This window comes from Aquila chrysaetos, chromosome 7 (genome assembly GCF_900496995.4).
Source record: "Aquila chrysaetos chrysaetos chromosome 7, bAquChr1.4, whole genome shotgun sequence".
Lineage (NCBI taxonomy): Eukaryota > Metazoa > Chordata > Aves > Accipitriformes > Accipitridae > Aquila > Aquila chrysaetos.
In genome coordinates this window covers 16,565,123-16,588,958 of record NC_044010.1, presented here as the reverse complement: position 1 = coordinate 16,588,958, position 23,836 = coordinate 16,565,123, and the positions used below count along the sequence as shown (strand labels likewise).

At 50.6% G+C, this 23,836-nt stretch overlaps 2 protein-coding genes across 9 annotated transcripts in view; one reads left to right on the top strand and one right to left on the bottom strand.

Annotated features, from left to right (window-relative positions):
• Window positions 1-3,536: 3,536 nt before the first annotated feature.
• Window positions 3,537-14,037, top strand: ADPRH (ADP-ribosylarginine hydrolase). Of its 4 annotated transcripts, none has more exons than XM_030020237.2 (4): window positions 3,537-3,755; window positions 4,651-4,997; window positions 11,398-11,758; window positions 12,538-14,037. In XM_030020237.2, the coding sequence occupies exons 2-4, from the start codon at window positions 4,700-4,702 to the stop codon at window positions 12,923-12,925; spliced, it is 1,047 nt and encodes a 348-aa protein (XP_029876097.1). In that variant the 5' UTR covers window positions 3,537-3,755; window positions 4,651-4,699; the 3' UTR covers window positions 12,926-14,037. The 4 variants fall into 4 exon arrangements, with proteins under 4 accessions (XP_029876097.1, XP_029876094.1, XP_029876096.1 ...); XM_030020234.2 differs by lacking the exon at window positions 3,537-3,755 and adding an exon at window positions 3,772-3,900; XM_030020236.2 differs by lacking the exon at window positions 3,537-3,755 and adding an exon at window positions 3,797-4,056.
• Window positions 14,038-14,294: 257 nt separating this feature from the next.
• The window catches only part of IGSF3 (immunoglobulin superfamily member 3), a 101,544-nt gene continuing 92,002 nt past the window's right edge, over window positions 14,295-23,836 (bottom strand). For all 5 annotated transcript variants that reach the window (XM_030020231.1, XM_030020230.1, XM_030020229.2 and 2 more), the window contains 3 exons: window positions 23,421-23,828; window positions 18,074-18,517; window positions 14,295-17,317 (listed from right to left, as the gene is read on the bottom strand). In XM_030020231.1, coding sequence (XP_029876091.1) covers window positions 17,067-17,317; window positions 18,074-18,517; window positions 23,421-23,828 — 1,103 coding nt within the window. In that variant the 3' untranslated portion in view covers window positions 14,295-17,066. The remainder of the gene's footprint in view (window positions 17,318-18,073; window positions 18,518-23,420; window positions 23,829-23,836) is intronic.

Here is a 23,836-nt window from a genome sequence, read left to right as displayed (position 1 = left end):
TTTGAAGCAGTTAGACTCAGGGGGTGGTGGTGGTGGTGTATTTTTTTACTTCTTCTTTTTAAATCTGTGTTAAAGAGGGCTTTTGGAAGCATCCTGAGGGCAGTAGTAGGTGCCACAATGAACAGATCACACTCATTTTCCGCCATTTCCCTTTCACCCTGGGCAGCAAGCCAGGCCCACTCTAGGACAGTTTGTGGAAGGAAGCAAGCCTGGAAAGAAAGGCGGATACTTCTGCAATGAAGTCTGGTTTCTTGAATAAGAGGCCAAAGTCCAGTATTCCCTGAAACCAAGTTGGTTGCCCAGAGGCACCTCTTCTGCTGTCATCTCCAAAACTTGCTTCAGCCAAGCCCTTCAAAACCTCTTGCTACTCCCTCCATGACCCCATGTCTAGGCAAAAGCATCTCTGTGACTGGCTTTACCCCAAGCATGGGCTGTGTTTGCAGCCAAGGCTCTCGCCACCTTTTTCAGCTGTGCTTTCCTGGACAGGACGGAGGGAGGCGAGGCACCCCCCCCCCCCCCCCCCGTCATTACCACGGGAAGTCAGGCAACAAGTGAGGGTCACCACCCCACCAGGGTTAGCCAGACACAGCAAGGCAGAAAGTGCCCTGCTGTGCCTCGGGTGAAGGAAGCACAGAGCCAGAAGCACCCACTGCCACCGGGTGCCCATCTCCTGCTGCAGACATCCAGCCGGAGTGAGCGCAGCAGCCCCGAGCATCCTGCAATGGCGAGTGTTTCCCTCGCACGTGCATGTGGGGTCATGCAGCGCTGCCTCACCAGCAATCGCTGCCGGCCAGGTCCCAAGCAGACCTCACGTGGCATTTTCTGCCCCTGTTTTGAATGCCCCTGTTACAGCGTATTATTATTTACTGGCCAGTGACAAAGACAGAGATGCACCTGGGGACTGAGAATTAGGGTAAGCCCAGAAATATTCCCCACTCAAAAAAATGCCTGCTGTCATTACAGAGAAAAAAATGCTATTAAAAGAATGAGAGACTGTTAAGGGTTGGCACTGGTCCAAAATGAACATGGTTGAGGGCCCCAGAAGATCCTGTGGAAAGTCACCTTTGAACCTGGGGGGCAAAGAGAAGGTGACTAGGAGAAGTGAAAAATGAGAATTCTAGATGTTCCCATGCAGCCCCATTTTGGGGACAGCTGTAGGATCTAGAACAGGGGCACTGCCATGTTTAAGAGGGTGCCTCGTGCATTTTTAATGTTCACCTTCCAGCTCTTGGCCCGAACGCCTCGTAGTCCTGAGGCAATGTCCCCCAGGGTCTAAACCAGTACATAGCTCCAATGCTGCAATGCTACCCTTCACAGCCTCTGCAAATAGGAGCCCTCAACCCTGGGCTCATCTAGAAAGGCACATTTTTTTTAGTCAGAAAGAATTACCCTTTTTTTCCAGATGAATATGAAGGAAAATTCTGAGCCTAAGCAAGTGCTAACCACAGCGTCCAACACATGGCAGGGGCATGTCAGTGAGCTGCTCCAAGGTGGTACTTTCCAGGAGGCATATCCTGGCCATTGGTCCACCGCAGCCTAAATTTTCATTAAAAAAAAATACAACAAAAACCCCAGAAAGGTGCAACATGGTGAGTCTTTAACTCTTTGCATGGCTCAGCACCGGAAAGTCATCCTTGCAAAGGGGGAGCCCTCCTCCCCGCACCATGGGGTGAGTCAGGGCAATGTTGCCCTGCACCATCTCGGAGCTGGAGGTGCTCCCTGACGGAGAGCACTCTCCTCACCCACCTCATGGGCATCCCTTGGGACTCGCACAAGGAGATCCCTTTGGGATCAACACATGCATCCAAGCCTGAAGACTGCTGCTTGCCCCACCCCAAGTTTGCAGGTTCCTGCTGATGGCTCATCATCCTCTGTCTGTCAGCGAGGAGCCCTCAACATTTTTCTGTGACATCTTCAGATGTCACTTAACTGCATTGCACGTCTTGGTTTCAGTTTTTAGGAAGCTCTAAGAGCTCAGGAACCAGGAAACAATGACGAGATCCAAAGATCTCAGTGCCACAGGCATTTTGTGCTGATGTGGAGGCGTTCTCCCATCTTCCTGTCTGTTGGGGGAATCGTGCAACTTTCCTCTCCGCTCCTCTGCCCTTCAGGCTGCAGCAGAAGCCGCTCCTCACAGATAGCCACCCAAAGGTGGGAGGGGTTTTCCCTCTCTCAGGCCGAAACCTTAGGAGAGAAAAACTCCTCTTTGCTTTTAAGCACTGCACCAAGCCAAGTAAATTCAGAGTTGTCCTCTATAAAACAAAACAAAGCAAAGAAGCAGAAAAGGTCAGCAAGCACCGCTGGCAGTGCTGAGACACTGGCAGTGCTGAGACTCTGGCAGCTTCTTTTCCCACTTCCTTTTCTCTTACTATTTTCTCTACCAGATGCTTCTCAGACTCCGCATTTGCAGCGGGGTGCAGAGGAGCAGCAGATATCTGAATGGGCACAGCATACCAAACCACCGCAGCTGCCGGGGTTTGCTGATGCTCCCGCGCAGCCCTGCGCTCTCAGCTACCTGAAATCCCCGGGGACCCCGCTCCAGCCCCCCGCTCTCACTTGCCCCCAAATTCCCCAGGGACTCAGCTCTGACCCAACGCTACATTTGTGATTGCCCTGAAATCCCCCAGGACTGCAGCTCAAAAACTACCACTGCTTTCTCTCATAGGCACGGGGGGGATTTTTTTTTCCCCTTCAAGTAAGAGGTGCTGGTACCTTCTGGGGTGAACCGGGGCTCTGGACACCTGGTGTGCAGCATGTCAAGTGATGGCGGGTCGGTAAAATGGTTCGGCCTCCGCAAAATGCAACCCCAGCCATGCTCAATCCTGTTTCTTGCTCCCGCTTCCTGCTGCTGTCCCTTCCTTGCGCATTCACTAGACGCCCTCGGCCACCTAACCACCACCATCGTTTATATAAAGGATAAAGCAAGGCAACCGGATCACCAAGCGCCTCGAGACGCGACATAAAGCGGCACCGCTGGACATCGCAAAGACTGGTCCTGGTTTGGAAGAGGCTGGGGTCACCAGGAGGCTGAGCTGGGCCACGCTGGGGGCCGCGGGGAGAGCACGGCCCCAAAACACAGAAGGACGGGGCAGGCGCATAGGCGAAGACTCCCAGTAAAGGCTGGAGGCTCCGCTCAGGCTGCAGTGAATGAATGCTGAAAAAGGAGGGGAAAGAAAAACGGAGGCTGGGGAAAGCCCCCCCAAGGTCTCCCCCCAGCACAGCTGTTGAGCGGCGCCTGCAGACCCGGCCCTGCTCCCACCCAGGCTGGGGCTCAGCCAGGAGGAGGGGGGCTGCTTATGCAACGAGTGAGCGGTTTCAGTAGAAAAAGCAGGGGAAATGCTGAAAGCGCCTTTCATTTTTACTTGTTTTAAAATCAAATACAAGGGTTCATTTCCATGCGGTGACTTCATTTCCACGCGGCGGCTTCATTTCCGAGTTGACTGTCGTGCCTCTGAGGGTGCCAAGAAAGAGACAATCCCCCCAGTGAAAGGGAACACCCGTCTCCCTCCCGAGCTCCCGGCCCCGCGGCCCGGGGACCGAACCCTCCCCCTCGGCAGGGGACGGCGCGGCCGCGGCCAGGCGGCAGCGGGCGGGGGAGAGCGGGGCCCGCCGAGAGACGTGCCGGGCTCCTCGCGGAGCGGCACCCTCGGGCCCGGCGGCTGGAGGGCTCGGCGGGGCCGGCGCCGGCTCCCGCTCGGCGAGGAGGGGTCTCCGCCGCCGGGCCGGTCGCGCCGCCCCGGGGGAGGCCGCGGAGGGTGAGCGGCCGGGCGGAGGCGCCTCAGGCCGGCACCGGCCGCCGCGGCCTGCGTCCGCCCCGCCGAGCCGCATGTCCGCGGCGAGCCGCCTGCCGCTCCCGAGGAGGGGCAGGCCCCGGCGGCCCCTGCTCGCAGGGCTGGCTGCGTAAGTACCCGCTGGGGCCGGGGAGAGGACGCCTCAGCCGCCGGCGCGGATCCCCGGCTCGGGCTCGGCCAGCCCTGCCGTCCTTCCCGGCCTCCGCTTCTCCCGAGCAAGAGGGCTTCGCCGTGAGGCGCAGCAAACCCTGAGGAGCAGCGTGGTGTGGGGTTTTTTTTTTGGGGGGGGGGCGGACATCGCTGAAAGTACCCGCTGGGATAGGTGGCTCTGCCTGCATGAGCACCCGCTGGTGTAGCCGGCCCGTGGAGCAAGGCCAAGTACTGCCCAGGCCCCCTGTGCTTATTGCCTCTGCCAGGCCCTGCGAAAACAGAGGAGCTCGGCCTCACGTTATCCCCAGGGTACGAAAGCTGCTGGGAGCTGATCTAACCTCCTTGCTTGTGCTGCGCTCAAAAATGGGGTGAATGTGGGTACGGTCATGTAACCCGCACGCGTTTCTGCAGTCCTGCTCTTGCTTGTCGGTCCGTGACCCGGCCACGACGTGCAGCGTCCTCCTGGATGGAGGACGTGGCCGGCTGCCCCTGGCCCAGGGCTGGGCTGCCCGAGAGCTGCCATGCCCTTACCACTGGTGGGTGCACGCAGCCAGAGGTCCACGGGGAAGCACGTGCTTTGAAGAAATACATCGTCCGAGGGAGACGCAGGTGCTAGGCTGGGTATCCAGCCTGCTGGAGCTTTGCAGTAGAGGCTTGTACTGAGCTGGGAAAGATTCTATTTTCAATCTCCCTGTCTTTTTTTTCACAGTGTTTTCTGCATTGAAGCAGTCCTGGGGCAAAAATTTCGTCCTAAGGCAATGGAAAACTATGTGGCGTCGATGGTGCTGAGCGCAGTTGGTGACACGCTGGGCTATTACAATGGGCAATGGGAGTTCCTGCAGAGTGGCCCAGCCATCCACAAGGAGCTGGCGGAGATGGGGGGACTCGGCAACTTCAGCATCCAGGGTTGGAAAGTCAGCGATGATACAGTGATGCACTTGGCCACGGCCGAAGCCCTGGTAGCTGCTGGGAAAAACACAAGTTTAGCACATCTCTATTCCCTGATTGCAAAGAACTACAAGGAGTGCATGAATGACATGAAAGGCCGAGCTCCAGGTAACCCCTCCGTAATACTGTCTGGGCAGGGCTGTCCTCTCACTAACATCTCTCCCTTTCCTGCAGCTTGTTGCTGAGGCCCTGGCTCTGCTTTTGGCCGTTTATAGTGTTAACTGTATTTCGTGTAAAGGCAAAAGTTTTCCACACCCAGTACCTGTTTCAGGATGAACTAAAGAGAACAGAATAAGGCAAGCTGAAGTGGTTTGGGCTTCTCTGAACTAGGTGAAAAAGATACTGTTTTGCCCACATTTACAAAACATTCTTACAGGCATGTTTGAGGCCTGGCCTTGAACTCGGGGGAAGGTGCTTGCATTTGTGCTGGGGATGTGCCTTTTCCTACACTCAGTGGATGAAAAATGCAAATTCAGCCATGTATAATGCGCACCCTACGATGCTGTGTTAAAGCAACACATTTAAACAGAGAATTAATACAGAACTTCTCGTAGGAAGTGCAATAAATTACACATAAAATATATTTAAAGGCACAAAGATCCTTGCTTGGAATAATTAAGTTTATTGAACCCCAAGTCTACTTCTGGCTAGCTCTGTACGTCTACTTTCTGTGACAGGACAGTCAGGCCACAATTGCCTTTTCTGAACCCTGTACTTCCATCATCTCTCTTTTCTCTGCATAGACACAATGGTGCTGAGTTTGCGTCACAGGCAGCTGGGACTGGCAGTGTGTCACAGTATTCAGGAAAGACGCCTTGGTAGGCTGCAGCAGCCAAGCTGTATACGACATATTCCTGTAGTTCCTAGTTCACCCAGGCCTGCTGGCCCAACTCTTCCCTGAGGACCCCGTCTGTCTCTGCGCTTATGGCCCAGCCTCTTCTGGATGCTTGAATTAAACTTAAATGGGAGCTACTGAGGCTGGGCCTCTAATTTGACTAGTGCAGGCAGCATGAAGTATCCAGGAAACACTTACATTCAGCAATCCTATGCAGAGTTTATACATCGAAAAGAAATTGCCTAGACATGCCTATCTGGAGTGGCTAGAATATATAAGGAATTTTCTGGCTTGACATTAAACGTGGGAAAGGCCAAATCCTGCATTGTTCTCTTAGGGCCACTGAGCGTGGTGTGACAGAGCTGTGCATTTCCAAGGTAAACCAGGTTGGAAACTTGAGCAGGAATTTATTCTGCTTACCTTTCCACAGTGACCTCCTACCTTCTTCCTCCTGTGAAGAACTAAACTATCAGCATTCTTTAACACAGATAGTCTCAGATGTTGGAGTGGCCTAATTAATAAAATATTTAGGAAGTGTTAATGATGCTTGCCAGGATAGCAGAAGTCAGCAGGTTAAACTTCTGAGAGACTTGCTGCTGTTTTGGCAATGGACCATCTTATAGTTCCACCAGCTGATGGGGTCTGCCAAGGTGGACTAACCACAGCTGGCAGTAAGACAGCACCTGGAAGCTATTTTTGCCTCAGCTATCTAAGTGTGGTGACTAAAAGCTGAGATGAAAAGGAGAAGAACCTAAAATTTAAATGTTAGTAATTAATAGCTAAGGCTAATAGCACACCTGCTGCAGTCCTGTGAGTAACTGAGCTGCAATATGCCCCAAAGCAGTTCCCATTTAGAAGTGAAGAATTTTAAAGTAAATTTGCTATGGACACTAATCGGAGTGACAAGGAAAGGTCAAGTTACCTAGGTAAACAAAGAAATGCAAGTTCTTTAGTGGGTCCATGGACACTTAAACTTGTAACATTTTGGGGGAAGTGGGGAAAGTAATGTGGAAAAAATGGAAGTCTGTTGGGGATGCTCTTGCAACAGTGTCCTGGAATGTTTCTGCTGCAGCTGCAGGAAAGGCACTCAGCTCTGGAGAGCTTAAATACTGACACTTAACAGTTTAATGCCCACTGATGTACTACCAAAGGGAATACCTAATCCACATCCTGAAAAGCTGCCTGCAGCCTGGAGTCTCCATGCTATATTGATAAATCCTAATGATAGAAGTTGCATGTCAATAATTTCTTTCAGCCATTCAGAGTAAATGGATTTTAACCAAGAACATAACCCAAGGTGATGCTGTTCTGGCCAAAGTAAGTACTCACTGGGGAATTGCAGCCCTTAAGGTTGAGAATGGAAAGTTGCTGCTGCAACTTTCACCCAACAGAGAAGAGATTCCCCCAGAACAGTGGGGGAAAGTCACATTGCTCGCCCACACAAGGGAGTCCAGACCTGAAAACCAAAACCCACAGTAACAAAGGGATTCCCACAATGTTATGAGTCATCAGATGGCCACGGCAGGGTCCCTCAAGTATGCAGCCCCAGGAGAGAACTCACTGTTTTAATTCAATAGCAGGTTCATCCCTACATCCATTATTGCTATTTGTGATGTGCTGGAGCCCCAAAAATTCATTGTTCTTTGCAGATAACAAAGCCAATTAATTAAGGAACACAAGCATGGACATACTTCTTTTTTCATCGTACAACTACATCTGCCTCCACAGCTCTCCAGGAAACCTTTTGCTTCAGAACTCTGTCTTTCGGTCCAAGTTCTCTCCATGTGGAATTATTTACCACTATGTGGTCGGTTTAACTCACTTTTTTTATGTGTATTGATTGATCCCAAACAACTGTTATTATCTGTGCTCATTAAGAGTCTAAGTGCGTGCAGTGGAAGCCTGTTCCAGAAATAGCATCCAGTTGTGCTTGAAACTTTTTCAGGTTGTCTTTCTTTACACACTGCTTTTTGCTTGTATTCTTTCCTTAGACCAGTACCCTCCTCAGGTTACTTTTAGTTTCTTACTGTTAGTACAAAGGATTCCTAACCAGGATTTGGTAGATTTCCAAAACAGAATTTCCTGATTCAAAAACTCCTACAGCAGTTTTTGGTTTTTTTAAACCTGTTTTTAAAAAAAGACCTGACAACATGATTTCAGGTTAGTCTTCCTAAATCAGCTTTCAAATGTTGTAGTATTTTAACTGTTCAGAAGCATGAGGATAAAACTTGTAATACTACATAAATCACAAGTCTTAGCTGTTGTATACTGTTTTACACAATTTTTTCCATTTGCAGGTTATCAGTAGTCATCTCCTAAAGTAACACGCACAGACTTAAAGCTGCAAGCAAATTGTATTGCAAAATAACCAGTCTTTCTTTACAGTTTAAGCCTTGTCATCTTCCTCATTTTCTTTTGACTACAGTTAATGCAAGAACAATCTCACTTTTTATCAAGGACTGAGTTGCCTAGTCTCAATCTGCCCAAACATGTCCTGAAGAAATGTCTTTCTCAAAGTTCCAGCAAGATTACTGAGTTCGTTTTGCTTTTGTTATGCAAATTTTGATTTTAAGCTACCTTACTCTCTTTGCTCTCTCCCCTTCCCCTTGTCTTCCTGGCAGAAGGTCTGTTTTACCAGGAACATATGAATAGGGTAGTCAGCACAGCTTTTTAAAAATGTAGCTTTGTTTGAGATGTTTTTAATGTCCTGTTAGAGGTCGTAAGTGCAATGCTTAGTATAGTCAGATTTTTGAAAAAATGCCTCAATTTTCTGTTAATCATCATGAAGTTGGAAATTACACTGGTATCCCTCTTAATGATTTTGATACATAGCAGCCAGCACTGAATTAATAAACTACATGAAAAGCAGATTTAGAGGCCTGAACACGTTCCCACTTTGAGGCATCACAAAAACAAACTCCGAGGCAGTTCAGTTAGAGGTTGGTGGCGATCAGTCCTGGCAGAGCCCGGTGCTGCCTAGACCAAATGCTCTGCCTGCTGCTTCTTCCAGCAGAGAAACGTGGCCCTGCAATTTTCACTCTGTAAATCACTGGGAAGAAGGATGCGTAAGGAACATGTGGATAGATCCAGCAGTTGGCTGGCTGTGTGGCACCGCAAAACCAGCAGGTCTCATCTACTGGGAAGGGTGTGACAGTGGTGAGTGGATGGTGTGCCAGCACAGCAGGCATGGAGGAGGCTGGTGAAATAGCAGGTCTGGTTCCTGCCTGGGTCAAACTGTAGGCAATTCATGAGAACTAAAGTGGCCTGACATTGTGGGCTGCGCTGATTGCAACCCATTTTTTCCAGTGCGGGAGACTTGCATAGGCCATTTCCATTCTCCAAGTTGATTTCAGTGGCAGGCTTGTGCAGGGCAAATAGCCCCACAGCTACAGGACCGAGCTGCTTTTTCAGCCTGAGACAACCATTCGTGGGGAGCTGGTCCGCCTGTTCACACTGCACGGAGGGCTGTAACCTGCACTGATCTAATAAGCCTATAATGTAACAACACTGTTGGAAAAGAAAGACACTGAGGACACTTAGACCAGCACGTGACCTTATTCCCAGCAGCAGCCAGCCATTATTTATTTTTAGCATATGTCCAGAAGCCAGTCTTAAAGCTGTGCTTGGATATGGGTTATACGGGTGCTGTAAATGCCACGTGCAGGTCAAATAGACTGCCATATACCAAATCCTACTGCCAAGCATATACGTGAAAGTGCAGAAGTGAAGAGCTCTGCAGAGTACTTAGCGCAGTACCTAGCTGCGATTAGCAAGGTCCCAGAACATGGTGATTGAATTGTACCAAAGGCAATTGAATTGTAGAATTAGGTGAAGTTTCTTGACCAGGCTTCTTGCTTGCTACTCGATTATATTTAGTTTGACTTTCAAAGTAACAGCGCATCTGCAAGTTTATCAGCTACCTGTCCCAGTTAGGCAGCAAAGTACAGGAGCAATGGTCTAATTTTGGGTGTGTGAAGATGCCAACTGCTGCTGTTACCTTATGTGTCAGAGAGGACTGGGCACGCTGTGGTTAGAAGACTAGTCTTTTGAGTCCACTTTTGCCATTGTCCAACACATTAAAACTTACATGAAGTTGCTTGAAACCTGCCCTTGATTTATCTTTCTTGCTGGAAAAGAAGTATTTCAGATTTCGCCAGGACAGAAGACTAGGAGAAAAAGGCAAGGGAGAAGAGAATCAAAGATAATTTAATGTTTCAAACCTGTTACCTCTTCCTTGCACACAAGCATTTGGGCGTAGCTCTCAAAACACGTTTCATGGTCTTGGCTGGGGAAGCTGGCTGGGCTCTGAAATTCGGTTGTGTGTGTGGAGATGGCTTTATCCTATGAATGTGCTGGACTAACAAGTGAATTTCTGAAGCAGCAGCACTGGAAGAAGCAGAGTATTTTCTTTAAAAAGTAAATAGCAGAACTATGAAAGAGATGGAGGTGGGCAAGGGGGAGTTATGGTGTGGCTTCCCACCAGAAGTGAGGCAAAATTGGACTAGGGTGTCAGCTCAGAGCAGGAGAAAACTGAGTAAGAGGGACAAAGTATATACAATCTTGAATTGAGTGGAGCATGAAAAGTCATTATTTCTTTTAATGTAACAGTTAGAGGGGAATTTAAGAAAATTGTCAAATGGCAGTTTAAAACAAAAGGAAATGCTTTGTATAACAAAATCGTGCCTACCATGGGATGTAAAAGGAGTCTGAAGGCATGCATGGGTTCAAGCTAAGGAGAACAGCTCATGGTGGCTAGGTCTGCTGGGGCTTATTGAACACACCACTTTGGATCCATCTTCTGATTCAGGCAGGCTCTGCTCCTCTGTCTGCTGGAAGCCAGGCGGGCCCTCTTGGGGAAATATTGTACTTACCTCCTTTTTTATAGTCTTTTTGTAGTTCTGTGTTAGTGGCTGTGTTTGAAGACGAGCTGGTAGGCTGGACGAACCTTTGGTCTCACCTAGTACAGTGGTTCTTCAGCTTACTGAAGAGGAGTACAGTAGTAAAGCCAGTTATGCAGACATGTTGTGGTGAGGGAGATAACTACATTCATCGCTTTCTGATAAACTTGAACTGCAGCAAGGGAGATCTGGAAAACATTTCCTATCAGTGAGGCAGTGGGAAAGATTCCTGGGGAGCTTGTGGGGTCTCTGCCTTTAAATGTTTTGTAAAGAGGCTAAACAACTAAAAAAGCAGAGGTACTTAGCCTTGCCTTGGGTCAGGGATCCTCCAAACCTCCTTTTTGGTTCTATTTATATATCTGTCTATCTAGATATCTAGATATATGTGTACGTAATATACCTAATATAGATAGTATATATATTTTGTAAGTAAGTTATTAAATAAACATAATGAAATGTAAATATAAACAATGTAAATAAATCAGCAGTGGAGTGTTTCTTACCCCTCTAGACTTCTAAATTATTTTCACAAACAGGAATTTTCAGGTCTACTTGGGAGCATGCAGGATGCACCAGCAACTTAAGGCAGGATACGTATGTGAGCAGACAACTGATGCTTTTAAAGGGAAGCTTGTATCCCTTATGCAGAGTAATGCTTCCTTCCCCATTACCTTGCCTGTCTTTTCTTGGTTCTCAAGCTATGTGACCCTATCTCCTACTGATGTGTGTTTCTGTTTATTTCTTTTCTTTCTTGGGCTCTGCCGCTCCTGTCCAGGTGCCACCTGTAAGGAAAATGTGCTGAAGCTGGATCCGGAGCGGCCAGACGGCTGGAGGATCCCGTTCAGCCCACGGGCAGGAGGCTGCGGGGCCGCCATGCGCTCCATGTGCATTGGGCTGCGTTTCTGTCACCCCGCTGAGCTGGACACCCTAGTACAAGTCAGCATCGAGAGCGGCCGAATGACCCACCACCATCCCACTGGTTACCTGGGGTCCCTGGCTTCGGCCCTCTTCACGGCTTTTGCAGTGAACGGCGTCCCCCCCCAAGCCTGGGGGAAGGGGCTGATCGAGGTGCTGCCGCGGGCAAAAGCTTATGTACGGGACACTGGCTTCTTCGTGGAGGAGAACATGGGGCAATGGTGAGCTGCACTCCCAGCACTGGGTTTTGTTAAAATAAACCGCACGTACAAGAGGGTGAGCTCTGTTTATACTTAAGCTTCAGTAATCCCATTTTGGTAAACTCCTAGAGCAGCACATGCCTGCTATGGGATCGAATCAGTTCAGAAAGTCTTTGAAGTCCCCCAGGGGAAAAATACCTCAAACTTATTTAGAAAAAAAAAAAAAAAAAAAAAAAAAAAAAAAAGAGGCAAACTGTGTTTGGGTCATGTAGTTGTAACATTTTTTGGATCCAGTATGAGGTACATAGACTTGTCATCTCAAGCAACTGTGACCTGATAAAAGATGGGAAGCAGGGCTGGGAAACAGCACCAGGCTTAGGGCTGAGCTCAGTTTGAAAGTTATAACCAAATCTGGCTGCAGATTCAGTGAGGCTCTGTGCGCAGGGGCACAAACAGACAGGGTTAGAGGTACTCTGAATTTGGGAGGATGACTCAGTTCTCGCTCTGAGCCTTGTGATTCCTGTGCAGTGCGACAGCAGCAGGTGCTGGGCTGCCTTCTCCCATGTGGCTGGAGGGAGGGGAAATCTAACTCACTGAAACACATCCCTGTGCCTCTTACTGTAAATCATGTCCGTAGTTTGACAAATGGGAGACACCTACCATTTTGTTGAGCCATCTCTCCGAGCTTTTGATGTGGCATGTTTTCAGCTGGCGCCTGGCGTGTCTGCGGACAGCTCAGGTATATGCTTCTGCCATGGCATATCTCTTACAGCCCCTCCATCCTGTCTCCTGTTTTGCAGGCATTACTTTGAAGAGCAATGGGAAAAATACCTGGCGGAGAGAGGCATATCAGGCGGGGTCTCGCCGCCCACCTTCCCCCCCAAGTATGGCGTGGAAGAGAGAGACTCGTTCTACACCTCCCTCAGCTACGACGGCTGGGGGGGCAGCAGCGGGCACGATGCCCCCATGATCGCCTACGATGCACTGCTGGGCGCAGGGGACTCCTGGGAAGAGCTGGCTCATCGGGCTTTCTTCCACGGGGGGGACAGCGACTCCACCGCCACCATTGCGGCTTGCTGGTGGGGGGCCATGCATGGCTTCCAGGGGGTCCCCGCCTCCCTCTATGCCCACCTGGAGTACAGGGACCGTCTGGAGCAGGTGGCCAAGGACTTGTACCACATCGCCTAGGCGGGGGGCGGCAGGGCCCCCCAGGGGCGCGCTTACCCCACCTGCCGCCCCTTGTTCACTCAAGGTTTTGCAAAGTCGGTTTGCGAACCCACTGGCTTACAAACGTAAGCCAGAGCCAGGCCTCCTTTTTCTGTTTGTGTGTGTTGGCTTCACCAGGGAGGCCATTTCAGAGCTAGCAGTTAGGGCTTTGTGGGTGGGGGGGAGCAGTTACAAGGTGGTTTGATGGGAGCACACAGTGGTCCCTCAAGCAGCCAAGCCCTGAGACATCTCTCCTCTGCTGCATGGCGGCTGCACATTGTCAGGAGCAGGAGCACTCGCTGCAGCATTGCTAGCTATGCTCCAGCAGCAGGACAGGCAGCAAAACCCACTCAAGCTGCCCCAAGCCAGGATCCTGCCCTTACGAGCATGCCAGAGGGGGTCAGGAACGCACGCCTGACTGCAGGGATTGTACACGGGCTGGCAGCCATACATCCCAGCAAACCCGCTCACTGCCTGGTACTGTCAACAGGGAGTGCCGGGGACACCACTTGCCATATAGGACTGAGCATTTGTAGAGCTAAAACCTCTGCTCCTTAGCACAGGGGCTATAGCAGATTGACCTACTGGGGGCAGGGGGCAAACAGCCAGCTGTGTCTGGGGACAACAGAGCTTTCTCATACAATTATTTTAGCAAAGGATATTTTTTGTTTTAAATCAATGTGGAAAAAAACCCAAACCCAACCTTACGGCTGCATCAGCAGTGCATCTTGCACAATGTCACAGCACTTTTGCTATACAGGTAAGAATGTATCGCACTACTTCCCTATTTCAGTCAATGGGAGTTCAAGACTACTGACCAAACCCTTATTCAAGGTATAAGTGGGTAATGAGAATTAACAGGTTGCATTTTACATCAACTTAAGCAACTTCTGTAGTGAACTATATTCTTCTGCTTACATCAAGGTTACTAAAGATCATTTGCTTACCATTTGCTATGGATAATTCCATAAAGTATGTTTTTTTTTCTTCAAATCCAGACTATGACACAGCGAAATAATTCCTTACTATTTTCAGAGCAATTTCAAGAACGGTGTATCCCATTCAATAAATAGACCTGACATGCCTCTCTTAAATGTTATATTCTATTATGGGATGAATTGAGGGATGGGAAGGAGAAGTATGAAGAGCCAGAGGTTGCAAGGTGTCTGCAAGCTCCAGCCTGCAAGAGAGAGGAGATGCGCTACTGCGCTGGGAGGAGAGTTAATGCATCAGGGAACAGGGGTGGTGGGAGAGGCTGCCTAAACGTGGGAGTTCAGCACACCTTTTTGCAGGGAGTGCACATAAAAGCATAATGAAAGCCCAAATCTGACAAAAACCAGCAGCAATAGGATTCACAATTTCAACACAGTTTACTACAGCTCTCAGGTGTGTTGTATAAAACATGTTTTAGTGCAACATAGTACAAAGTTTTTGTTGTGTTTTTTTTTTAAAAAATCCCAAACATTTTTCCACATCATGCATGGACAGGGTGTCTCTCTTCTTGGGTTCGTTACAGAAAGTTACAGCAGAGAGAGTGGTTTGAAAAGCTTCGTGTTAAAACTCATTACAGGAAGAGTCTGCCTTATAAAAACAGAAGTTTGAGACTGGGCAACACGCCAGAGCAATGGAGAAATGTCACCGGCAAGGTAGATTCAGGGACCACCGTGGGGGAGACTTCCCGGAAAAGCCTGGGCTCAGTGTAGGAACTGCTGGGCTGGGAAGGGACCCGTTCCAGCCAGGGGGAGGGGGCCATGAGACAGCCGTCCAGCAGAACCCTGCTCTGGGGCAGACACACTGTCAAGGAGGAATGTGGCTTGTATGCAGCACAGTACTCTCCCAGGAAAGAACGGCTCCCACCGACTTAATTTTCTCTTTTTTCCTATAAAGCGGAAATTAGTTGCAGTTCCTGCCCGGGAGCAGTATGTACAGGAGATACTACATTTACGAAAAAATACCCACTGGCTGCAGTTGCTGCTCTTTGCACCTAGGTTCTTCATTCCCATTCACTTCTCATCCCACTCCTCTCTTTGCAGACGCCTTATCCAGAACGGGAAGACAAGTGTGTGGGTGTCTGATACACACACACACATATATATATATATATATATGTATATATATATACATGAGTGCGATATTATGCATATACTGTGGCCAGTAAGCAGTTATGTTCCAAGGAGGCAGACTTTGCAGAGGGAGGAGTAAAATTTGGGCTTCCCAGCGGAAGAAGAAACCAATGCCGTTCTGGTGGAGAAGCAGAGGTGGCTGACTTTGAACACCCTGGCACGGGATGGTCCGCGGCCATGTGGGTCCTCTCCCAGCTGGGAAAGGATGCGCGGTGCAGATCTCCCACCTGAGGCTTTGCCACCTCTGAAACATCAAGGCATCAGGGTCTAACCGACAAGTGCTACAGAGCATCTGCTGAGGTCCCCTTCTCTTCACAAAGAGCAGTCCAACCCTCCTGAAAAGGATGGCGGCTGTGGGTATGGCACCTCTCTCACACAAGGCGGGGTGGTCTTGCAGCTGTGCCCATCCACCCCTGTTGGCTTCAGCCATGCTGCAAAAAATAAATGGCCGGATTTGCCAGGAAGACATCAAGGAAGACAACAAAAGGCCATTTTTGGCAACTATTTTCTTCCGCCGGACATAACGCTTAGGGCGTATGGGGGAGGAGGCGGTTTCCTCCACAGGACAGGGCAGGGGTACTTGGCATTACGGGGTATGGGAGCTCAGGTGCTCCACACGGCTAGAGCCCTGGTTTGGTTCACGAGAGCCATATCTTTCACAGAAAGAACAGCATTTCCTGCCACAGCGACTGCCTAGGACAAGAGCAGGTGACTTACCAGGAGGGGGAGCTTATGGAGAAATGGTTTCTCCTCCTAAAGCCCCAGAAACAAAAACCAGCAGATGCACGCACACACGCAGGGGAAGATTTCTCTTGGCCCATGGGGGCAGGGAAGCCCCCAGGGTGCCGATGCGGTGCAGGCTCCTTGCCTTGTCCAAGCTTGCGCTGGGAAGTAGTGCAAGCCACGGGGAAACTCGTGACACATGGTGGTGAACTGCATGTCCCCGCTGCGTGGCATGGCTGCAACTGGGCTTGAACCTTGGCTGAACCATCCAGGGGCCGTGAACCCAACCCCTGGAGCTTCCCCTTTTCCCCTTCCTAGAGTCATTACTTTGGTCATGTTGAAGTCTTCAGAGACTGGATCCAGCCACCCGTCCCCACGCGACTGGGGCACAGAGGGGACCCGCCTCATCAGAGGTGGCAGCATGGACACCAGGGAGGAGCATGACTCTGGTAAGCTGGACCGTACAAGGACCCTCTTTGCTACAACAAAGTCAGGGCTTTCAGGTGTCCTCCCTCCACCCCCCCCTTCAGTTCCTAGAGACAAACTAAATTGCTTTTGTCCTGACCGCAAGTGCACCGAATATTCAGTCTCTCCAAGACCTGTGAACGTTCCCAAAAGGTGAATTGCTCCCTCCTGAAAGAACAGTAAGATGGAGGCAAGAAGATGCTGAGGCTACAGCCAGTCTTTGAGGTGGACCTCCCGATAGCCCAGCTAGCCCCTCCAGAGATGGACCCAGCTTTATCTGTTTTGGAAGAGGGAGGAGCTAGCTCAGCACACCTCGGGAAAAGACCTTCTTCACCGTGGCACCGAGTCCGAGGAGGAAAACCAGTCTGTTTTGGAAAACACATAACATTTACTTCCAAAGAGATCGTCCCAGGACCAAACACCCCCTAGGAACTCCTCGCTGTGTGGAGGGCGGGGGAAGCCTACAGTTCTTTGAGTGACCGAAAAAGAAATGACAACAAAAAAGTAATGGCCCAAAAGACAGCAACTGATGGGAGCAAAATTAATCCAAGAGGAACATCTGCTATATACAGTAAGCGCAGGGACCCTCTGTCCATTCGGGTGAGGGGGTGCGTTCCCACAGGCGCTGGAGGAAGCCTCGGACCTTCCCATCTCCGCTGGCTGGGCGCTCCGCAGAGCTCAGCTGCCATGTAAGAGCACAGACATTGAAAGAAATGAAACAAGAACAACAAAACCCACTCTGTTTCTCAGGGTTCCTGGTGTGTCTCTGCTTCTCTCTCTTGCTGCACGTCCCCCCAGGTGCTTCTGCCTCTTTAGTCTATGGTTCCTGGGTGGATGCTGAGGACCGGCGGCTCAAGGCAAGTGGGCGAGTAGTTGAGGTGAGGCTCTTTGATCCACAGCAAGGGGACCCCGTTCTTGCCCTCCGAGTTCTTGCTGGAGTTTCGGCTCTTGAACCGCACCAGGAGGATGGTGATGATCAAGATGCCAAAGATGGGGAAGGGGTAGAAGAACACAAAATAGAAGAGGGCATCGTTGGAGCAGATGACAGACTGCAGGGTGGAGCCTGGAAAGAGACACAGGACAGTCACATTTCATGGCTTCTCTGCAACGCAGGGCCTAAAAACTTCTTTGGAAACACACAAAACCAGATGCTCATTAATCTGTGTCAGTGCAGGAGGTGGGGCACTGAGAAAAATACCAGTATCGGAAAACAGAGCAGCAGAAGAAAGTTATTGCAGGGCATGTTTTGGCTTTATCCCCCCAAGAGTTTCATGAGTGCTAGAGAGAGTCCTCCCTGGTGCAGATTTTATGGTATCTTATAAAGTGGGGAAGCCTCGCAAAGCGTTGATTCCCTCAGTGGTGGTACACATAGGTGGCACCCCAGGGCATCTCCCTTAAGGGCCCACAAAACTCTCATGACCTCCGTTATCTCTGGGGCCTCTAAACCATCCGATGTGTTCAAGAGCTGCTGGGAGGAGACCCTTGTGCAGAGCTAAGCCAACTTCCAGGGTGTTTCCCAAATGGGAAGGTTAAACCCCAGTGGGGGGCAATGTCCGCCCCCACTGACTCCAGAGACGGCAGGCAGTAAGTGCTGCGGGGCGGGCAGCCCCGGCACAGAGCTAAGTGCAGCGTGGATGCTCAAGCCCAAGCAAGAGCTGGGCTACAAGCCATCAAGCTGAGTGGAAAAGCGCCGGCACCACAGACTCGCCCTGGCGCCGGCGAGACCTAGTCCCACTCGCTCGGCCTTTTATCTTGGTTGAACCAAAGACGCAGGGGATGCCAGGGCCATGCCCCCAAGAGGGTCGTCGCCTCTTCTCACCTGCATCCTGCACGTGAACGGCGACTGTCCCTGACTCCTCTTCTGCCAGCCGGTACCACAGGCCGTTGGGGTCCGCCAGCCACTCCTCCACGTGGCACGAGTAGTTGCCGGTGTCAGCACCGCCAGCCTGCAGCACCGTCAGCCGGAAGAGCACCGCCGAGAGCCTCTGGAACCGCAGGCGGCCCTCCCAGCGACCGGCCTCGGGGCTGAAGACGGCATCGGGGCCCACGCTCAGCACCGCCTCCCTCTCCTCCTCCTCGTCCTCGTCCTCGTCCTCGTCCTCCTCCGCGCGGCTGCCCGCCTCTTTGGCCCGCAGGTTGTACCATGTCACCGCAAAGTGGGAGTCTGGGCTGGAGCGGGACAGAATGCTGCAGTCCAGCGGGAAGGACTCCTTCTCCTGCACTGTGAGGTTGGCGGTGGCTGTGTCCACCTGCAAGGTGGGATCTGAGATGACAAAAGGGGAGCGGTGAGCACTGAGCAAAACGCTACCAGCAAAGGCACCCTGCCCCGGCACAAACAGACCGTCACAGCCCTGGTGCTGGGCGAAACCCAAAGGCTTGACAAGGCCTGCCAAGTCCCACAAGTACCTCTGTGGTCAACCCTGCAGGCTCAGCATCCTCACCTCACCGTACGCCGCCCGGCACAGGAGCTGGCTGTGAGTGCCGTGCCACCGCCCTGCCAGCGCGGACCCTCGCACCAACTAACGGGCATGTGTGTGAAAGGAGAAAGCTGCTGCAGCTCATCCAGACGTGCTGCAAGAACGTGGCAGGAAATACCGAGGTTCGATGCACGCGCTGAGGAGCAATGTACTATTACTTCCCAGCTATCGGTACAAAGAGCATTGCACTCCATGCTTATTTTTTATTTCTTCGAGAGTGCTCAAAGGACTTGAAAATCAGTATGACAGAAGAGGAGAGGATTTTTTTCCAGCAATTTGGGAAGTTATTTAGGTAAGAAGTTCCTCCATGGAGACGTCCTCAGCACAGACACAGCAAGGATGCTTCCAAAATCTCCCTCTCATTTTTTTCCTCTAGTGCTTGCTGCAAGGCTAAAGAGACGTTTTTACCTAACTGAGATACAGTGGCCAGAATCTAAGATGACTTGATTAAAGGCTGACTTCAAGAGCAATTAACATTTGGTTTAGTCATCATGCCAGGGAACATGTACTCCAGGGATCGCAATCAGTCTGGATCTAAGCTTTCATTTAAAGATTAAAAAGCCCTTTCTGATGAGGGAGCTGAGCAGGAAGGGCAAGCTGATAGCTTGCCAAAGAGAGAGGAGCTTTCTCCTCCAGTGAAGACGGCTGGGCAAGCCCTCCCTTGCGCAGACCCGGGCATCACTGCAGGAGGGGGCTGCTGTCCCCCCGCTCTCATCAGCTGCGGGGCTGCTGTGCCCAGCGGGGCTTCTCATTACAGCACCTGCCCTACACTTTTTAAACGGTCCCATAAGGAAAATCTTCATTAAGGCCAGAGCTCTTCAGGCCATAGGCAACACGAGTCTTTTCAGTTCACATCTTCCCCGGGAAGACTCAGCAGAAACAGGAATGAGGTAGGTCCTGAGATTTCAGCGACTACTGAGGTAAAAAGGAGGAAGGGAAGGAAATGGCTTGTCAAAACCAACACAAAGCCTCCCCCACCTCAGCAGGTTAAGCAGAAAGAGGAGAACTGCTGTCTGAAGGTGCTGAGAGTTTTTTTTTCCCCCTTTGTGGATGATTATAGTCCTGAAAGATGAGCATGAAGATCCTCACTAATGAGACATGAGTCACAAGCAAGTTTAGTCATTTTGTTAAGTACTGGCTGCTATGAAAGAAAAACAAACAACAACAAAGCACTTTTAGGAAAAAATTATCTTGAATTAGTGCACCTGCAACTCCCTCTCTTCTTCCCACTCCACATCCTTCCACAATTCAAAATGAGCCTCAAGGATTTCCCCTGCCTCTCATTGCCTCCCTCCATCAGGACTGGCAATTCTCAGCCCGGATGAAGAGCTACACTTACAACCGTGTGGGCATGCAGGGTACAGGGATTGCCTGGCGGGGGGGTGTCTCTGCTCAAGCCATCTTGGCCAGCAAAGTTTCCCAAGCAAGGACCTGGCGGATAAGGGCTGTGCTGTCCTGAGAGAGTTCCACCTTCATGGTACAAATCTTCTCTGCCAGGAGTGACCACTAAAACCTTTCCAGAATTTGACTCTTCTGCCAGCTCCGTTGCAGAGTTACGAGCTGACACCTTGCTCAAATGGGCAGGCATAAAGCACCACAGCAGTACTTGCAGAGTGGTTGCTTTACATGCTGGAAAGTACCCAGCAGATGAGGACCATAACTGTTATTTGACCTACAGCCTTTAGGACAGACATTTAATCTTGAGTCATTTGTCTCAAAAATAGGGAATCCGTATCTTCCAAGGTAAATTGTCTTTGCAGCTTATCTGTTGTTAAAACACAAAACCTTAGCAGAGTACCTGGGAATCCGCTTTTGAGGGCTTAGGAGTCCACAAGTGCCGGTCAGTCTTTAAGAACCACCTTTTAGAAGCACAGGAGTAGGCAATTCCACTGTGTTGTAAGTCAAGCAAGCAAGGCAGAAGACCAGCTTGGCTGAACAGGGAACTCCTTGTGGAGCTTGAGAGGAAAAAGAAATTGTATGATCTCTGGAAGCAAGGTCAGGCTTCACAGGAAGATTACAGGGCTCTAGTTTGTATATGCAGGGAGAAGACACAAAAGGCCAAAGCTCAATTAAGAGTTGAAACTGGCCAGTGTTGTGTCAGATAACAAGAAGGGCTTTTTTAAGTATGTTAACAACAAGAGGAGGTCTAAAAAAAACCATTGGACCAATACTTGTTGAAGATGGTCATCCATCTGATAGGGATGAGGAAAAAGCGGAGGCGTTCAATGCTTTTTTTTCCTCAGTCTCTAATAATACTCATAGACCTTGGGCTCTCCCCCTGAGTCAGAGGACCACGAGTGTGGGAACAGTGACTTTCCATTTGTGCACACTGAAACCGTAAGGGACCAGCTGTATCAGCTGAATGTTCACAAGCCCATGGGGCCTGATGGGATTCATCCCAGAGTACTGAAGGAGCTAGTGGATGTTATGGCAGGATCCCTCTTGATCATCTACCAAAGGTCTTGGGAGCCTGGGGAGGTCCCGGCTGACTGGAAGCTAGCCAATGATCTTCCAATCTACAAAAAGGACATGAGGGAAGACCCAGGGAACTACAGACCTGTTAGTCTAATGTCAGTTCCTGGAAAAATTATGGAGACAGTTACACTGGGTAAAAGGCATTTAAAGAATAATGCAATCATCAGGCACAGTCAACATGGGTTCACAAAGGGAATGTCCTGTCCTATTAATTTGATACCCTTCTACGATAAGGTCACCCACCTACTGGATGAAGGGAAGGTGGTGGATGTAGTTTTTCTGGATTTTAGTAAGGCTTTTCATACTGTCCCTCACAGCATCCTTCTGGACAAGTTGTCCAACTGTGAGATGAGCAGTGTGCTGGGTGAAGAACTGGCTGAAGGACAGAGCTCAAAGGGTTGTAGTGAATGGGGCTACATGTGGCTGGTGACCGGTCACCAGCAGTGTTTCTCAGGGGTCAATTCTAGGGTCAGTCCTGTTCAATATATTTATCAAAGACCTGGATGCAGGAGTTGAATGCACCATTAGCAAGTTTGCTAATGATACCAAACTGGGAGGTGCTGTTGACTCTCTCAAGGGACAAGATGCCTAGCAGAGGGATCCAGACAGAATGGAGCATTAGACAATGATTAATGGGATGAAATTTAATAACTCTGTCCTGGATTCTGCACCTAGGACAGAGTAACGCCAGGCACAAGTATAAATCGGGAGAGGAGTGGCTGGAGAGCAGTCCTGCAGAAAGGGGTCTGGGGGTGCTGGTCAGCAGCAGGCTCAATATGAGTTCAGCAGTGTGCCCTGGCAGCCAAGAGGGCAAACTGCATCCTGGGGTGCATCAAACGCAGCATAGCCAGCCGGTCAAAAGAGGTGATTATCCTGCTGTATTCAGCATTGGTGCGGCCTCACCTTGAGAGCTGCGTGCAATTCTGGGCCCCACAATTTAAGAAGGATGTTAAGGTGTTTGAATGCATCCAGAGGAGGGAACAAAGCTGGTGAAAGGGCTGGAAGGCATGTCCTATGAGGAGCAGCTAAGGACTTCGGGTTTGTCTAGTTTGGAGAAAAGGAGGCTGAGGGGCAACCTCATTGCTCTCTGCAGCATCCTGAGGAGGGGAAGTGGAGAGGGAGGTGCTGATCTCTTCTCCCTGGGATCCAGTGAGAGGATGCGTGGGAATGGTCCAAAGCTGCACCAGGGGAGGTTTAGACTGGACAAGAGGACGCATTTCTTTACCAAGAGAGTGGTCAAACTCTGGAACAGGCTTCCTAGAGAGGTGGCCAGTGCCCCATCCCTGTCAGTGTTTAAGAGGCATTTGGACAATGCCCTTAATAACGTGCTTTAATTTTTGGTCAGCCCTGAAGTGGTCAGGCAGTTGGACTAGATGATCATTGTAGGTCCCTCCCAACTGAAGAAGTCTAGTCTAGTCTATGCTATGCTATTCTACTCACAATCCTTTGAAACTGGAGTTTCCTCCCTGGTTTGGACTTCTGTAGCACTTTTTTCCCCACTAGATCCTGGAAAGAACAAGAAGCACCTGTGGCAATCCCTGACGCCTGCCTCCCTGTGTCTGGGCATGGCCAAAACGGTGGTGTTAGGCAGCAGGATCCGCCTGAACCAACACCACCAGCAAGAGGGTGGCCAGGAAGCCTGTAAGTACCCCCTTGTCCATATAGAGGCAGGCTCCTCATAGCCAACTCCTGCCCCATCAAGAAGCCTGAGCCCTCGTCCCAACCGACAGACGAACCCTTGGAGCTGCACACCCCACAGAACGGGGAGCAGCAGCATGAGAAACTGCCTGGACACCAGCAGGGGTTTTGATCTCCTCTGCTACCCTCTTTTCATGCAAGGACCTTGCCCCTGGAGTGCATGCCTGGGAAGCACAGATAGCTTCTCCCATCTCATTCTCAATCAAAATGTGAATAAAATTGGAAGCATATCCTACTGAATCTGCCAAAAGTGCTGTGAAAAAATAAATATGCAGATGCAGTGGTGACAAAATTCCAAGCCCATCTAGCTGTGTCTGCAGGGCTTGCCCTGTGCTCCTTCCAGAAAAGTAAGGGTGCACCCAAGAAGACATGCAAGAAAGCATCAGCATGGTCTGTAGTGCAGCGGTCCTGCCCCCTGCCCTGACCCACTGTTGATGGCAGACAGATGGTGACTCATGCATTCAGTCCAAGAGGGCAGAGCGCTGCTCAAAGTTGTTGGCACAAGATCCTCCTCACCTGGCTGCTTGACGGTGAGGGTGATGAGTCCGGAGAGGTCCTCTGCCCGCTTGTACCAGCGGTCGCTGGGGTCGAGGAGCCACTCCTCCACGCGGCAGTCATAGGCCCCGCTGTCCCGCACGGTGGCATTTTGGATGGAGAGGTGGTAGAGACCCGGGGATGGGCTCTCCAGGTGCAGCCGGCTCCGCAGGTCACCCAGCGCTGCCAGGTCCCCATAGCGCAGGGTGCTTTGCCGGCTCAGCCGGACCACCGCCTCCTTCTCTGGGTGGCCCGGCCGCCAGACGTACCACTCCACCGAGAGCTGGGACGAGGGGCTGGTCCGGCTGCTCACCAGGCACTCCAGGGTCACCCACTGGTTCTCCAGCACTGTGATGTTCTTGTAGGTCTGGTTTACCTGCAGGCGGTTATCTATGGGA

Excerpts from the sequence above, each read along its gene's own strand:
- ADPRH (XM_030020234.2), top strand. The coding sequence starts at position 3,827 with ATGTCCGCGGCGAGCCGCCTGCCGCTCCCGAGGAGGGGCAGGCCCCGG. Across the intron at positions 3,901-4,650 it reads CTGCTCGCAGGGCTGGCTGC|TGTTTTCTGCATTGAAGCAG; the intron begins GTAAGTACCCGC and ends TTTTTTTCACAG. Across the intron at positions 11,759-12,537 it reads GAGGAGAACATGGGGCAATG|GCATTACTTTGAAGAGCAAT; the intron begins GTGAGCTGCACT and ends CCTGTTTTGCAG.